Raw genomic sequence first — 17,424 nt, forward strand, 5'->3', positions numbered from 1 at the left:
ATACCCTACAGGGAGAGATTGAGAACAGAGAATTCTATACTATCGTGTGTATGTTTGTAATGTTTCTAATGCCTCAATCCAGTGCACAGGGGGTTTTTTTCTGTGATTGCCACTTACAAATAAGCACAAATCTATACATTGACCTGCCTGGATCTTCTATCTGTCACGTAGGTAGTTATCTCAGTGCTATCATTTGTGCTCTTAAGTAGCAGTAAACGAAGTGCTGCAGATACAAATGGGAGGACTGGCTCAGGTTCTCTTCAAACCTTCCCTCCACAGTATGATTTCCTTGATTTTGATGAAACATTAATAGGGACAGCCAGCTTAAGTAACAGGCAGATGGAGTTTGGTAGGTAGATCCCAGCCACAGCCTGGGTATTAAAAGCTTAATAGCACATGCCTGCTTGCTCTGCTGAAAATGCACTGTAGCACCCTAGTCTGACTAATGGGTGGGGGGAGATGGACAGGCACACACATTTGTTTCTTGAACACACTTAAGAGTCTCATATGTGAAGTTGGCAATGTTCTGGAAACAAGCACAGCAAGCACTGCCATTATAACTACTCTACTACCAGTCTCTGAGCTGTTCTAAAGCTAGCTCAGATTTATATACACTTCAGTCAACCAAGTTCTCAATGTAGCCTTGGAGACCCTTCACAGTGCCCTTAAATTTCTTTTGGTCATGCTTTCAGGCGCTTTTTTTTCCCTTTTTTTAATCTTTTTTTTTTTTTTTTTTTTGTCTATTGTTTGTGTTTAGTTGGTGGTTTTTTTTTTTTTCTTGGCAAAGATTATGTGGAAAATTGCTCTGTTTTGAATGTATTAAAATATAAAAAAATAATTTTACATCCTCTTCTGCTCTACCAATTCTGAATGTAATGATGAAATTGCTTCTAAGCTTGAGTTTTGCATTGGACTCCATGTGTGTTGTGACTCACCAGCTGTGTTGCCAGCTGTGTTGCATGTAGCTGTATTGGTTTCAGATGGAGCTGATACAGAGCTTCCCTCCCCCTGGTTGTGTGTGCCAGGTGAGTCTGTACGTGTGCAGGTTTGAAGGATTGGGACCTAGTGAGGATTTCAGCACATGCATGCAGATTTCTGGTGCTTGTTAGTGACAGCTGTCGTAACGGCTTCACAGTGGTAGAAATCTAATGTGATCTGAAGGAGGCATTACTTGCAGACCTTGACCTCTTGCAAAATTTTGTTGCCTTGATGTATTTATCATCCCTGGAATTGTTCAAGACTAGTCTGGATGGGACTTTGAGCAACCTGATATAGTGGAAGGTATCCCTTCCCATGGCAGGGGAGTTGAAACTGATGATCATTAAGGTTCCATCCAAGGCAAATCATTCTATGATTCTGTGAATTCTCCTGCAGTAGGACTGCTAACATAAAAACCAGCACAGACTCCTGTGATTATGAAAGCCATTTTATGTTGTGCTGAGGATCAGTATTTCCTTGGTAAAATTAGTTTGATAAGCAGAAGGTGAAATTTTGGTAGGTCAAATGAGTACTGTGTGTCCATGGTAGTCACTCCACAGGTATGAGATAAAGTCTGAAAGGATGTGGCTTGCTTTATTCTTTTAATATTTATCAGCTGTGGGCTAAATTGTGAAATAATTAATATAAACTAGATCCTTGGCTTTTGTAAGTTATCTTGGCTTGATTAGCTGCTGATCAGTTATTCCAGCTAAAGATAGGAAAAGATTGTATCTTCTGAATATCCCTGTGACAGCTGGTGCTTTCGAGGGTTGAAGGAAGCTCTGAGAAGCAAGAAGGACTTCAGGTTTTGACATGGTCCTTCAGCCAGTGCAAAATTTAGAGTTTTTTCCCCTAAGGAGCATATCCCACCCTTACACTGGATACCATGGCTGTGTAATTGCTATATCTTCTTTTCAGATTAGCTACCTGGGGAGCTGGAGGGAGCTTCCCTGTGGTGGTGATGGTAATGGCTAACTTCTAGAACAGGCTTTTTTTTTTCAGGAGGCATTGGAAGCTGTGCTGACTGCCAGGAGGAGGAACCTGACTGCAGCTAAACTAAAGGAGAATGTTAACAGCTAGAATTGCATTTCCTTTTACTTGGGAGTCTTTGGGAAAGCAGACAGCCCGTATAGTGGCAGGGTGACACTGCAGCAGGTTTCCTTACATTACTATATTTCATTACATGTAGGTTTGTTCACTAATGAGCAGTGGAAAGAAATAATGATTTATGTCCGGCAATTCACTGTCAACCAGACATCCTTTTGCATCTATTAAGGTGCAGAGCATAGGTATGAACTTACCTGCTTGGTATAGCAGTTTAAATGTTTTACAGAAGAAAATGTCAAGAGAGCTGATTTTTCCCTAGGTGAACACATTTTGTCAGTCTCTCATTCTTTATCCCTTATAAAAAGTTGAACAAATAAAACCCTGCTAGAAAACCTATTTCAGTTGAGTACATCAGGCTGTGATCAGAAGGCAGATTTATTGATACATGAGAGTAGCAGCTTTATTTTGTTTCTTAATTTCATCCATATGTCAAGTAACTATAAAAGGTGGTTTTATTCTTTAATTAGAGCTTTATCAGAGGCATTTTAATTGCAGCTGTGATCATGAAAATGGTTGTTTGAAACGCTTTTAATCTTGTGAAAGAGGGAACTGGCTGTGTGTATTCATAACTGTAAACCTGCTGACTTTGTGAACTAAATTATGGCACTGGTACCTTGACTCTGTAGAGGTGGTGACACAGTCAGAAAGGCAAAGCAAGGATTAAAGTAAGATCTCTGCCAGCTGCAGGAGCTTTACCCAGCTGTGATGTTCCAGCCTACTGAAGACAGAAACACTGGTATACTAAACAGTTTTCCACCAATTCCTTCAGAGCTTGAGGCATACCTTTCATCTTTTCAATTAGTACAAACCTTAAAAGCATTTCTGTTAAACTTTGCAATACACTGTTGTCCAAATCACAAGTTCCAGAAAGTGGAATAGGGTCATGCATTGTACAGCCAGATTGTGTAGAAATTGGAGAATCCTCCCTTGAGTTTATCTGATGAAAGGGAGGGTGCTTTTTGGTAGAGGTTACTCAGCATCATATAGAGCCCAACTCTCATTTTGTATGCGCATTTATCTTCTGCTGTCTCTCTAATTAATGCTGCTGTGCTGTGCTAGGCAAGAGGTGCAGGTACCTTTTGAAATGCTAATGCTCTGCTGGAATATCCTGGTTCTCTGTCAGCTCTGGAGAAACTGCAGCAGAGGTCAGCAGCAGAAGGTTTAATAAAACTTCTGCCTCCCAGTGACTTACCCAGCTTCAGCCATATAGAGACAACAGACTTCAAACAGCTGTCTGCTGCTATGTGTCATTTCTCCATTCCTTGCCACATGGGCTCACACCGCCTAAAAACATGAAGTGATACATTTTGTTCCTCTGTGTAGTCCGGCTGTTTTCAGGATCCTCAATGCATTGTTTCTCTGCAAAATGTTATGTACCTTATCAGCGTAAGGGCTCGAAACTTGAAGGAATCATATTAATATGTTTAAGGTACTCAAGCACATCTTCACCAGAAATAAAAATGGTTTGTTCAGTGGCTCCTCTACAGGCAATTAGAGCCTAGGATAGGAAGCATGTTCAATAACTGTACAGAATCAACTCTGCCTTTCAGTAATTTTGTTGTAATCAGATGTTCTGGTTTTCTCCTGAAGACTTCTTATCTTCTGTGTAGGTGTTTCTAAAGTAAATTTTTATATGACAATTCACTTTTCATGGCTGGTCATCCTACTTATCTAAGTGTAGAGGTGTCTCTTTTCTGGCCACAAAACAGAATATCCATCTGTAAAATGATGTGTAAGTGAAAATCAGAAAAGAAAATGCAGGCCCAAACAGGAGCAGCATAATACAGACTTTTGAGAACCTGCAGATTTCCTCTTGTCTGCTTGGAACAAGTGTCATGGGTTAGCAAAGCATAGTCCCGGAAGTGATGTTCTTGCAAAGGGGTGCTTACAGCTTCCTCTAACCTGACAGAACCTATCAGCTGGCCAGTTTGAATATGGACAATTCTTTAAGCCACTTAAATTGTGACCGCCTCTGTGATCCACCCTTAAGAATAGACAAAGCCTGGGCAGAGCCCTCTCCCATTTCCGGCACTGGCACAGGTGGCTGCGGGGCCGCATGCGGGGGCCGGTGGGCCTGGCCCAGGCCATGCTCGGGCCAGGCTGGGCCAGGCCACGGCCATCCTGGAGCCGACGGGCCCTGTTCCACCTGCCGACCACCCCCCCCAATCCCCCATCCTGCTCTGTGCAGATGGAGTGGCTCGGCTCCCCCTCTCCAGTGCAGCCAAGATTCAGCTGAAGCTGCACCGCTGTCCAGCAAAGATCATGGGACCAACAGCGATAAGCGAAATTCCAGCTGCAAGGCCTAGATGAGATTAACCCTTTTAGTGCTGTGAAGAGCTGAAAACCTGAGGGAGGAGAAAGAGGAGATGCTTAAAACTGAAATTCTGTTGTGAAGCTATGATATATCAGAGTACCTGTTGTAATTTCATGAAGGCATGGGGGAGTGGAGCATTCAACTTGTACTTGTGAGCAAAAGCACCTGCACTGAGATAGGCAGATGCTGAAGCAGCTGTAATTTGATGAGAAGTTTGAACAGGGAGAGATGGAAGTGATGAGGATGCTTACTCCACATGGAAAGGGGAAGACCTCTGTTCCTAGAGATGCTCCCAGAGATAGTCCTAGAGATGAAGATGAGGAAGACCCTTTGCTCCCAGGGAAGGAGGAGGGCCTCTGTTCTTAGAGATTAAATGCTCCCAGAGATGGGTGAAGAGAACTTTTATTTCTGAACAGCTCAACCTTAAAATTGTACCCCAGTAATTCAAGAGTGGACCCTCAAAAGCAGTTGTGGGAAAAGCTGCCAGTCGGGGAAGGGACTCACATGTGAGCAGAGAACCAACCCGGGCGGCTGGCTCGTTGTGATAATGTGTTCATAGCATGGGCAAGAGAGACTCCTCTTCCTAAATGAACTGAACAAGGCTATTATGGAAGTGGTGAACAGACTGAACATCTCAAGGGTTGTCTTTTTACATTGTCAGTGGGAGAAGGGAGAAAGGTGGGGGGAGGAGAAGAGTTCTGAAGGTGTGGTATGATTTTTTTTTTCCCCTCTTTCTTCTTTTAGGTCTGTTAATAACTTCTTTATATTCTTTCAAGTTCTGTGCCTGCTTTGCTTTTCTCCTAATTCTTATCTCACAGAAGGTAAACAGTAATGAGTATTTTGGACCAAACCACTACACTAAATTGGTGTTTCTGCCTGGTTACAAACCGAACCCACTACAACAAGTTACTTGGTAAGGGGATAAATCTCTTCTCGTTGCATTCATGACTCATTCTGTAGAAAGGGCTCTAGAGGATTTCTGCTGCAAGCTACTTACTTCAGTTTCTAGCCTGAAGAAGCAAAGGGCATCTTTAAGTTCAACCTCCATTGCAAAGATGTTCTTTCCTGGTTTTGTAAGTATGTAAACAGATGCTAAATTTGGGGCAGGTACTTAAGGTACTCAGGTGAGAGTAAGTAAAGTAATAGAAGCAAGGAAATCCCAGTGAACATCTTTCACATGTAACTTCTTACTCTTTGATTGTGCTTGACTTTTAAGTGTTCTTAGTGGTGTGAAAGCTCACAGAAAGGACACCAAGAGTTTAAATACTAGTCTGACACTGAACTGTGCCATAAATCAAATTCCTCCTGATGGGAGAGAATTTTCTAAAAGTCCTTGCAAGGAGTTTCAAAGATAAACCAGGACTTTTCCTTGAGTTTCAATGCTTCCAGATAGTTGTTTATTAAGTCTTATCTGAAGAACAGAGCCACTAGCGTGACCTAGGTACAGCATAGAGCACAGAAAAGCAGGAGTAAAGTCTCTCTATCAAGATTTACACAGCTTTTTAAAGATATTTTGACCAATAGTTACTAAAAACGTATATTATTTTCACTTTTCTACCAGTTATTCAGTAACACGGCCAGGAACTGCGGAATTCTCTATCCAATCATTCCAAACTACTTTTACTGCAGAACATGGAGTAGTAGAAGAAGGAGAAGAAGGTTTAGAGAACAACAATCCTCCATTTTGATATTTTTTACTCTTATCTATTTACTACAAACAGAAGCCCAAAACCTCTAAATTTTTCACCCTGTGACAATCTTACATAGTAATCTATCACCTAATTCACACCACTGTATTTTCTAGTTCTTGTCTGATTGTTGGTAATTTTTTCCAAGGTTGGAGGCTAAAACAGTGTTGCTCAGAGGGGTAAGAACCCTTAAAAAAAAGCAGAGAAATATTCTCGTCACTCTGGGTTCCTACACTACTCATTAAAACTGACTTTTAAAATTGTATAGTTGAGTTTTCAAGCCGCACTGTAGGCGTTGTTAGTAACTCTGATTAGGTGGAAAAATGTAATATGCGTGTTTCTAGAACTTCTGGGAAAGAAGAGTAATTGTTTATCTTGTCTTGGAAAGTGTGTTGCCTTTTAGCAGCAACATCTAACTTGGGTGGCACTCCATGAAGCCCTGAGCCTGCTGTGGCTTCTAGTGCCACCTTTTTGAGACTGGTTTCTAAATGTGTTTGCGTAGTTTGTGACTGCTCTAAGTTTACCACATTTTAGATCACATCCCTTTCATTCTTCACAGGCAGTATAAAATGTTAATAAATAATTTACATTTCTTTAATGTAATGGCTGATTCTCCTCAATTTTTTTGAGCAAATTCTGCCATCTGTTGCTTTGACATGAAGAGGGAAAACCATTTTGGGTGTCATGTCAGCCTCTGTCTTCTCAGTGAGTCAGGGAGCCTCACCTGTCAGAGGCTACAGTGCTGATCTTCTCCCCCCTTTCCTCTGGCTTTGGGTCCCTGAAGACTGGATTCTGGCACTTCCAGACAAGTATTTATGCTTTGCTAGCATTCAAAATCATGTCCTTGTGGGTGACTCATGCTGAGACACTGGGGCGTTTTCTGCCACTGAGTTAATGTGCTGCCCTGAACCGTGCTGCCCTGAGCCATGCTGCCCTGTTCAAGGATAAAAATTCATGGCTAAGCTCTCTTCTTTTGAATTCCTTTTGCCATGGGTCCAACAGCAAGGCATGGTGCTTGAGCCTGTGCAATGCTGAGTTTTGCTGAAGAGTTTCAGCTTTAATTTGCTCTAAGATCATATATTGCTGCCAGGTATTCTTTATTTTAAGAAATACTTCAGTCTATGAGTAATAAAAACAAAACTACAGATACTTAGCAGCAGTCCCTGAGAGTTGCTTGTTCTGTGCACACTGGGTTTTTCATGAAGTAGATATACACAGGAGGATGTTCAGCACCATGGAAAGCAAGTGAGCAGTTCTTAAATCTCAGAGCATGACTTTATTTCATCAGTATCGATTGCAACTGGAGCAAAGTTTCAAATATTGACTATTAAAAAGAAAAATGCAACAGTTGTAGCTGTCATTAATACGCATCTTTGTCACTGAGGGATAAGGTTTTGAGGCAGGGTGTAAGCTTCTTCAGATTTGTAATGATAATGGGAGGAAGTTGGCTCTCCCCTGCAGAAGATGTCCCCCTGATGTGTGCTTTGCATAGCAGTTTGAGCTGAAGGTAATATGTTCTTCAATTTATTTTAGATTTTTTTTTTTTTATTTGCAAGGTGACACTGCATACCAGACAAGCATAAATGAATTCATTATTGCCTTCATACCTTTACACGCTTTTATCTTTTTCTTTAAATCGTAGGTTTTGCAAATGAAATAATACTTACATGCTCTTTAAACTAAGCTCTTTAAAAAGTAAGGAAAAAAGAGGCTGCTTCTCAAGGTTGCCAAATATTTCAAGTACTTTTAACCACAGAACTATCTGGCTGTAATATGCAGATTTGCTAACAGTCCGTGCAAAGAATTGAGGTTCTCTGTGTGTAGCTTGATCTATGCATATACTTGCTTTCTTTGTTAAATTGGTGTTTACAGTGCTGTCATTGTACCCCCTCCCCTTTTTTTTTTTTTAAGTCTTACTAAATCATACTTGGATTTATTGTAGTGTGCAAAATGCTATTCAGGAATTGTTTTGTATAAGCAATTGTATAATGAACATTAGGGTTTATTAAGGTCTTTGAAGAAGGCATGGGAAATTGTTGGGGATTTATTGTTGATGATGTTTTTTCTCTCCAAGTTCATACAGAACTAGCACATCATTGTCAGTGCCAGCATACTACAAACACTGTATAGTGATAAGGGAGGCTTTGGGGATCAAAATAGCAGTGATGAGAACCTCGGAGTCAGAAAAAGTAAGCCTTCTGACTTCAAGAGAGTCTTGATTGGAAAGTAGAGGGTGGACAAGCTAAGGACTGGGGTTTAGCTGTTTTTTTAAAGGCCTTATGGTAATAATAATTTGTGGAATCATTTGTGGCATTTTTTCAAGATGGATCAAACCAAAATTCTTTTCTATGTCCAGTTTGAATTCATTAGTTGTATTGATATTTTAGTGTTTGGCTTCTGAGCTGCAGGTGTGACCCTTTCTTGTGGTAACCTTGCAGGTAATGCATGAAGATATTTAGAGGTTGAATAGACATTAAGTCTGAATACATCTTACTATCTGACATTTCTCCTTTACCCAGAAACTCACCTCTGTACAGCTGCTTGGAGCATCTGAATATGCTGCTCTGAGACAATATATAAAAGGCATCTGCTTGTGCTGTACATGTCTCTGAGAGTTAAGAAGGTACTTTGATCTTCACAGCAGATAACAGTATACTTTTGACAGATTTAAACAGATTTAATGCCTTTCTGGTGAAAATAGCCCTCACTCTTCTTGTCAAGATGTCAGAAGGGCAAGCTGAAAGTGCACCTTAACAGTTAGCAAACTTAAGAGTTGGGAGCATTAATTTTTGTTTATTGGGGGTTTTTTGCTAAACTTTGGTTTTAATACTTATCCTGAATTAGTGCTAGAGAGTTTTATCTTCTGTATTCCCAAGTACTAGATGCTTACAAAAGTCAGAGCTGACTGCTTCATCTTCAGTTTGCAGCATTTTATCGTCACTCATTTTTTTTCCCCAGGGATGTAGCTTGTGTGTGCCTATTAGTCCAGGGTAAAAGACACCCATTTTTAAACTTATTTTTAGTAGTGAAGAAAAAACACAGGGAACCGACTCTGTGCCCTCAGATGATGCAGCTGGGGGACACACGGTTTGTCTGCATGGGATTATTTTCTGTGCTGTAGCTGAAGGAATCAAAGGGTATGCATATACTGCCTTTAAATGGTCATGTCTCTGATGTTAACATTTGTTTAAAAAAGGTTAATTGCATGCAATTATGTGCTAAAGGAGTTGCATCACAAGATAAGTCAATAGTACTAGGAAGCTGTAACTTTGAATTAATGATAGAACTGAGCAGTTATGCCCAAGCATTTTATTTAAGAAGGCAGCATGGGATTTTTGGTATAAACTGCTACAGTGTGATGGTTTGGTGTGGGTTTTTGTGTTCTTTGTTTTTCTTTTTCGTAACTGTGTGAAAACATATCTTTAACACTTCACACTGAATTCTTAAAGTGAGCAAATAAAGAGCCAAGTATTCTGATGTTTTAAATTTAACACACTGTTCATTAGTGTTGAATATTTAAAAACAATACTGCTGTGTTTATTAGATGTATTACTTGAAGGCAAAAGGCACACTTGTGCTTGTTTAGCATAAGAGCCTCAGAGTTATGATAAGAATCAGTTGCTGCTTTATGGTACTGGTGACTAAAAATTTATTGGGGTATCTGGAAACTATGTCAAACTCACTGGAATCTCTTTCTTTCCCCCTGCTTTCCAGCCCAGCATCCTGGGAGTTCATAAAACTGTTCAGTCAACATTCAGCCTTTATCCAATTTGTATAAATCATCTAGCTGGGATCCATCTCCAAACTGCTGAGAAATAGTGTTGTTTTTTCTTTTTAAGCTAGCTAAACCTTAAAGGTTTCATATGGAAACTACGGGGGTTTTATTTAAAAAAAAAAAAAAAGTTACATAGATAAAAGATAAGTAGTCTGGTATGGAAGTGCCTTTGCATCCTTTTCTGAAAGTAATCCCGGCCCTCCTGACTCCCTACTCATTTTAGATGGATGCAGTATGATTCTAAAATACCCTGATGAGGAAAAAAACCGGCAACTCCAAAGAACAACAAAAAGCAACAACCTAAATCCGAACAAAATAAACCCCTCAGCACCCAGAAAAAACAAAAGAGATTGAAAAGAGTAAGAAAAACTCCAGTTGGCCCAAACCTCTGAAGATTTTTTGTCCCCCCCCCCCCCCCCAGTACCTGGTATTATGCTTCTTGACAGCTCTAGGAAAGACTTGGTAGACTAGGCTGATCCCACATGAATTTTATACTTTCAGTCCCATCAGGATTAAGGATTTGGCTCACTCCTGATATATGTCAATATAAAGCAGCAGAGAATCAAGCCAGCTGAGATGGTCATGACCTTATATGCATAGTGGTAATTAATAGCTAATGAGACTGATAAAATATGGTTCTGAAATGGAATAGACTGCATCATCTAGACTGTTTAGAAATTAAAATTTTAAATAGCAATAGGAATTAAAGACATATTTTGCCATCATGGGCAAAAAATTAAACTTCACTAAAGGATGTGTGTTAGATATGTCACTAGAATATGTCATCTTCAATACAGTTATGCATCAGAATAAGAATTATTCATGAATTTGAGTTCAGAGGGCAGGAAAACATGGGTTAGACTAATAGAATACCTGCTTTTAATCTGTACATTAAATAAGGGCAGCTGTTTTAACTTTTATGGAGACGCCTTTCTTGTTACTTTTTTCCTGACATAATTTCTTCCACTCACATAGAAGTAAGCTTGATGTGTGATTCTCCTGAGCCTGTTCTCCTGCACTAGAGCCTGTACTAAGGAGTAAATACAAAACTATATGAAAGCAAACAAGTGAAAACCAATTATTACAAAATATTCTTGAGTTACTTTAATATGAAGTTTTTTTCAATATACCTCTATCTCAACTATTTCTCCTTTTTCTATATCAGTGATAATCTCTGAGGTTAGTCAGTCAAGGAGAATTCTTCACACAATGAACTTTGTTCACTTGTGTTAATTGGAAAGAGCCTTGACTCAAATCTGTTCACCTGGATCAGGCAATTTGTTCCACAGAACCCAAAAAGGACTGTGTCAAATGCAGCCTTTGACTCTATACTGAATGTTGCCTTACTTTTGTTGGTTTGCATTGTCAGTGAATTAGAAAGAGCAGCTATCCTCCCTCTGGAGATAAAGCAGACTTTTTCTTTCATGTCTGTGAGGCAGACAGTGGAGTTGAGATTTACTAATTTTTTTTTAATTCCTCAGGCATGACTTTCTGATCTTTCCTTGTTTCTGATGTTTCTAAAAGGGAAGAAGAAAACAAGAAGGAATTCTTCTCTTCATGATCATTAGTGGGAGGCCTAGGCATTTTGAAATTTGAAGTTCCCAGCCACAATTTCATATTCCCTTTAGTAATTTCTGGTTTTGTGGTTGCTCCAAGTGAGTGATTTAGAGAGGGTATTTTGAAAATGGACACAGAGCTTGCTGGCAGAGGAGAGGTGTTCAGGAAGTGAAACCAGGAGCCCCAGCAGACTCCATGGGAGGTGCAACTGAAATGCTTGTTCCTTCTGTGTGGAAAAATTCAGACTAGCTTTTTGATTGGAAATAGTTTTACTTTGGATGAGATCAAAAACTGTGAAGGAGCACTTGATTCTTAGAAGATACTCTTTTTTTTTTTGGCTAGTTCTGCTCCCACTTATGTCTCTTGAGGCATTCAGGAGAAATAGTTGATTATTTAAAAGCACTGAGATCTGTAGCTGCTGTAGAGGGAAAAGAAAAAAGAAAGACCCTTTTGGATTTATATATGGCATTTCAGTAAGATAAACAGCTTTTTCATCACAGTGGATGTCATTGTCATACCAGCCTGGCTTTCCATGACAGCTGGCTGCTGTTCTTCCTTCCCAACCTGCTGGAACACTTCCAGGGCTTGCATTCAGGGACACCACTGAAATGCCTGGAGTGAGTTTACTTTTAATGGCTCTGTTTCAATCAAGAAGAAATAATTAGAAAATAACAAATTGAAAGACAATACCTGCAGGTTTTTAGGCTTGTTGTATTCAGTAAGTATTTAATTAGGAAACTCATGGAAAGGTAAAAACCAGCTATTTAAATTTTAACTTTTGAAAATGTGGTATTTTTTGTACATTGGAAAGGTCAGTCTTACAATGAAGGAGCAAACCTAATTTTCTGTTTAGTTTTGAACCACGCTGATGAAGGCATATGAAACAGAGCACTGAAGCATTTGCATTTCTCCTACTTCATTCCTGTGTCCTCAGTCAAACCCAGTGCAGAAAGGGACTGCACTTCCCACCACTGCAAGTATGGGACCATCACTTCTAGAGGGATTATTTTTAGAATATATCCTTTTATAACAACCTTAGTAATAGCAGAGAGCAGGGAATTTGAAATGCCGTGGTTGCACATGACCTAACTCACAACAATTGTGCTTACCGGCTTCTGCTGAAGCTGCTTTCAGTTTTCAAAAAAATGGTGGCCAGTGACCACGCGTCTCTTTTGAAATCTCTGTACAGACCCAGAAAATGAAATTTTTATAAGTTTTACTGATATGAGGATTTTCTAGGCCATGCAGCAGTCTTCTAAAATCATGTGGCAGAAAAAATATGTTCCAATATACTTTGCTCAATTCCTTGTAACTCAGTTTGAACTGGAAACTAATTTGCTGATGAACTCTCATCCCCCTTGTAAAGTATGGTAGCAGTAGAGTTAACCAAAATCACAGCTTTTCTTTCACAACTCAATGCAGCCTTATCTGTTGAAACAGTGGAAACACTCTCTCACCTGTCAGCTGCTTCTTAAAACTCAAGAAATTGTGCAAGATGGAAAGCTGTGTTGAGTTTTTTGGGGGGAATGGTGGGTTTTTTCAAAAGATATTCTTACACTGTTCTTGCTGTAGCACAGTGGAAGTTTCATTATGAATTTGATACAAATTCATATAATAAATATTTTAAGCATTCTGCATTTAAAAATGCGGCAAGATGAGATAAATATAACAGAATTATTTCCATGTGCTTTGCAGCAATATTACTGTACAAGTGATGGTTAGGAGTTGAAATTAAGTTCATGTGAGTTAAAAATCACTGAGCATTTGACTTCCATATTTTGGGAGTATTTTTAATAATCAAGAAGAGTGGAATCAAGATGACATCACTAACAACTAAAATACAAATCCTTGAAACATTTATGGCATACCAGCTGTCCAAGAAGCATCATCATCATCATCTTCTGACAAATGATATCCTCTGACGAATGATGTACAGCACTCAGATATGCTATTTCAAACACTTTGCTGACTGAATGATACATTTGAAAGACATTTGAGAGTTGTCTTTCCAGGACCAGGCAAATGCAAGTCTTACTAACCCAGAGAGATATATAAGCATCTAAGCCACGTGCAACTCCCTCAGCAAAGGAACAATGGATTTACCAGTTTTTCATTTCGTCTGTTACCTTATTTTGTATCACCTCACATCAACTCTTAACATGCTTTTAAGGGACTCATATTCCTTTTAGAAGATTAATGCTTGTACCCCGTAGTACTCTTGAGAAAATAAATATTAAATATAGTAAGATGGATTAATTTTTCATTTCACTACTCACTGCTTTCCTTTCAGCTTCTTGCCTGACTACATCAGTGGTGATTTTGATTCCATTCAGCCTGAAGTCAAGGAGTACTACAAGGTCAAGGTAAATTAATCCCTTTGAGTTTTTGTGTGATAGAACATTGTAAGATCCAAGCCATTAGTGCTTCCATTGGTCATTAAGTGATTCTGGCTCCATTGCTTTCTTTGAGGCTTCAGTTGTGAAGCACCTGAGAAGCCCAGAAGTTGTGCTCTGTGGCACTGTACTAATGCTTAAAGTGAACACAGGAAGTGCGGTACTGCCCGAGTCCTGCACAGGGTGACTTTTCATAGTATCAGGTGATGAAATAGATCATATGTTGCTAGAGATGACAGCATCTAGAAACTAGGAAAAATCTTCCTGAAAAATCTGTGACTTCTTTTGCATGGTGAGATACAGGGAAATAAAGATTAACTTACCATGATTCCCACCTGGTGGGTACCCACATACTTTCTAGAGAGAGTTTCTCTGTGTGCTATTTCTATGATATGACTTTACCTTTTTAGAGGAAAGCTGCAGATGGAGAAATCTCTCTTTCCTCACCCACCGAAGCATTGAATTACAGTCAACTACTTCTGCTACACCAGTGGAGTGCCCTCCTTAATGATTTATTGTGTTAATTTATTTCCAGTGAGCAGCATAAATGTAAACTCACTTTTCTTAGTCTTAGGGCTCAAAGTTTTGCCTTTACCGGACTGCTTCGTATTTAACACTTCACATGCCTACTTGTTTAGGCTTTTGTGATGAGCAGGGTTCTTCACCCTGGCATCTTGGACAGCACGTTTCTCCAAATTCAGAGTTTGCCTTGATAGGCCAGCTTACCTCTGCAGCAGGCTGCACTTGCAAGAGGAGTGTTTGATCCTTGTGAGGTAGTTGACTTAGTCTGCTGCTAATTCATGTATGAGAATGAAATTTGCCTAAATTCTTCCCTGATGGACTTGGGATCAAATGGTTAGAACAAAAGGTTTAAAACTGTGAGGTGGGGGCTGGAGGAGTGTGTAGAGCAGGGTTTTAATCTCCCTTTGGGCACTGGGGCTTTATTTCCACATTCTACCCCATTTTTTAGAATGGAGAAATGTGTGATGGCTGTTCATCTCTAGGAGAACCACTCAAGAAAACTGCTCAGGAATCTTTAAATTACAGATTGGGAAGTGAAAATAAAATACAAAGTTTTGGATTAATACTATTCACTACAGACTAGAAATTCAAGATCTGTGAATAAATGAGTTCAAGAAGTGTTTGGACAATACTCTTGGGCACATGGTGTGACTCTTGGGGATGATGCTGTGCAGGGCTGGGAGTTGGACTCACTGATCCTTGTGGGTCCCTTCCAACTCAGCTTCTTCTGTGATTCTGCGAGTCTGTAAAAGGGGAAACCGCTGCACTACTGTGTTTAGCATGGACACGGGCAAGCCCCAGTACCAACACAGTCTGGGGGATGAGCAGATCGGGAGCAGCCCTGCCCAGAAGGACTTGGGGGTGCTGGTGGCTGAGAGGCTGGACATGACCCAGCACTGTGCACTCACAGCCCAGAGAGCCAAATGTGTCCTGGGCTGCATCCAAAGCAGCGTGGCCAGCAGGGTGAGGGAGGGGATTCTGCCCCTCTGCTCTGCTCTGGTGAGACCCCACCTGCAGTGCTGCATCCAGCTCTGGGGTCCCCAGCACAGGAAGGACATGGACCTGCTGGAGCAAGTCCAGAGGAGGGTTGCTAAGGTGATTACTGGGATGCAGGGATCTCCTATGAGGAAAGGCTGAGAGAATTGGGATGGTTCAGCCTGGAAAATAGAAGGCTTCGGAGTGACCTAATTGCAACCTTTCAGTATCTGAAGGGAGCCTAAAAGAATGATGGAGACTTTTTACAAGAGTATACAGTGACTGGACCAGTGGGACTGGCTTCAAACTGATAGACAGTAGGTTTAGATTAGATATTAGGAAGAATTTCTTTACTGTGAGGGTGGTGAGACACTGGAAGAGGTTACCCAGAGAAGTTTCGGTTGCCCCATCCCTGGATGTGTTCAAGGCCAGGTTGGATGGGGCTCTGAGCAAACTGGTGTAGTGGAAGATGTCCCTGCCCATGGCAGGGGGGTTGGAATGAGACGTTCTTTAGGGTCTCTTCCAATCCGAACCATTCCATGATTCTGTAATTAATGCTTTTATAAACAGCATGCTGTTCATAGGTAGGTAAGTCCTACAAAACAATGCATGCTTAGGATCATTCAGGAGAGAGAGGGGAGATGGATGAGGTAGGAGCTGGAAGAATACAGTAGGTATTACCCTTTTTCACAGGGATTACTTTTCTGGCCAAAGCATCCTTTTTGTCAGCTCAGTTGCATCTTACTGGTGATGTGCAGTTTCCATCTTCTTTATGAACACGTAGTGAACCATTCTGCTTCATGCAGAGTCAATGTATCTGTGCAAGGACTGGGCTGATAGGCTGTAAAGGAAGCAGTAATGCATCACGATTGCAAAGGTGTAATGAACAGCATAATCTAGCCACAGAATCCTTGCCTGGGGTCTTCATACAAGACTGAGGAAATTGCAGAGAGACTTTAGAATTTTAAGTTTTAGTGTACATGGTAGGAAAAATAATTTTTTGCATTTTTAAATTAATTTCCCATAGTCAGAAAATTAGAATGGTAAATACAGGTGAGTGTCTAAGGAGATCTTGAGCAAAAAATATAATAAACCAGAAATTGGAGAGAGGTGGATGTTTCTTCTCTTGTAAAGCAACATGCTCATTAAAGCATCCTCTGTAGTCCAGACAATTTCCAAAGTCACTGTCTTTTAGAAATGCTGTATGTGTTCATGACCCAAAATGTATTAGGGCTGCTTAAAACAGGCTGTGGGAGAACTTCAGGTGAGTAGACTAGTGTAGCACCATTGACTTCAGGGAAGCCGTGTTGTCAGGGTTGCTTCCCACACCATCCTTCCTTACCCATGTGCAGATTACACCAAGAGACAAGGTAAGCCGCTATCATTAGATAATATTATTGTATTGTTTCAAGTATTCTCTTTTACCCATTGTTATCATTTTATAAAAGCTACCTATATTGACAGAAGTTAATGCTTTGTGACTTTTTTTACCGATCTGAAGATATCATGCCACTGCTTAAGAAGAGTTACTTTTTCACAGGAAAGCTTATGGATGTTAATTATTGAGCTATAAAACATAATCATATGGAAGTGTTTGTGTCAAAGCCAGCCCAGTGTAGTGCTGGGTAATTAGTAGGATGTGTTAAACTCAGTGTACAAAACTAATGGTTGTGGGAAGCATTGTCTATGAGCAGTTGTATCATCCTCACCACACAGTAACAACCTGGCTCTTCATCACACCAGCTTCATGTCAGGACGTTGCTCCTGGACTCAGAAGGTTTTCTACCTCATTTAAGTGATGAAAGCAAGAACAGATATATGTCACTACAGGAATCTTGACATACAGATTCCAGAAGCCAAGGGGTTTTACTGAAAGAGATATATTTAAGCCAGTTGCTCTGGTGTTTTTATTTGAGCAGAGATTACAAGACAAGTGTTTCCATTTTGCCTTTAGGAGGACAATTGCCATTGTATTGGGGAACCTTATTTAAATAAAGTTCATAAGCATGAAGCAAATTGTAGCGGGTTGAGTTCGAAACCGGGCAGAAACACCAATTAAATGTAGTGGTTTTGGTTCAAAATATTCATTACTTACTTATTTTCCTTTTGTGAGAT

General features: G+C 40.2%; 1 protein-coding gene across 2 annotated transcripts in view; it reads left to right on the top strand.

The window, feature by feature from the left end:
- TPK1 (thiamin pyrophosphokinase 1) overlaps positions 1-17,424 on the top strand; it is a 309,138-nt gene that overhangs the window by 133,231 nt on the left and 158,483 nt on the right. For both annotated transcript variants that reach the window (XM_082278078.1, XM_082278079.1), the window contains one exon: positions 13,710-13,782. In XM_082278078.1, the coding sequence (XP_082134204.1) occupies positions 13,710-13,782 (73 nt within the window). The remainder of the gene's footprint in view (positions 1-13,709; positions 13,783-17,424) is intronic.

This window comes from Coloeus monedula (genome assembly GCF_965178545.1).
Source record: "Coloeus monedula genome assembly, chromosome: 1".
In the NCBI taxonomy this organism is placed as follows: domain Eukaryota; kingdom Metazoa; phylum Chordata; class Aves; order Passeriformes; family Corvidae; genus Coloeus; species Coloeus monedula.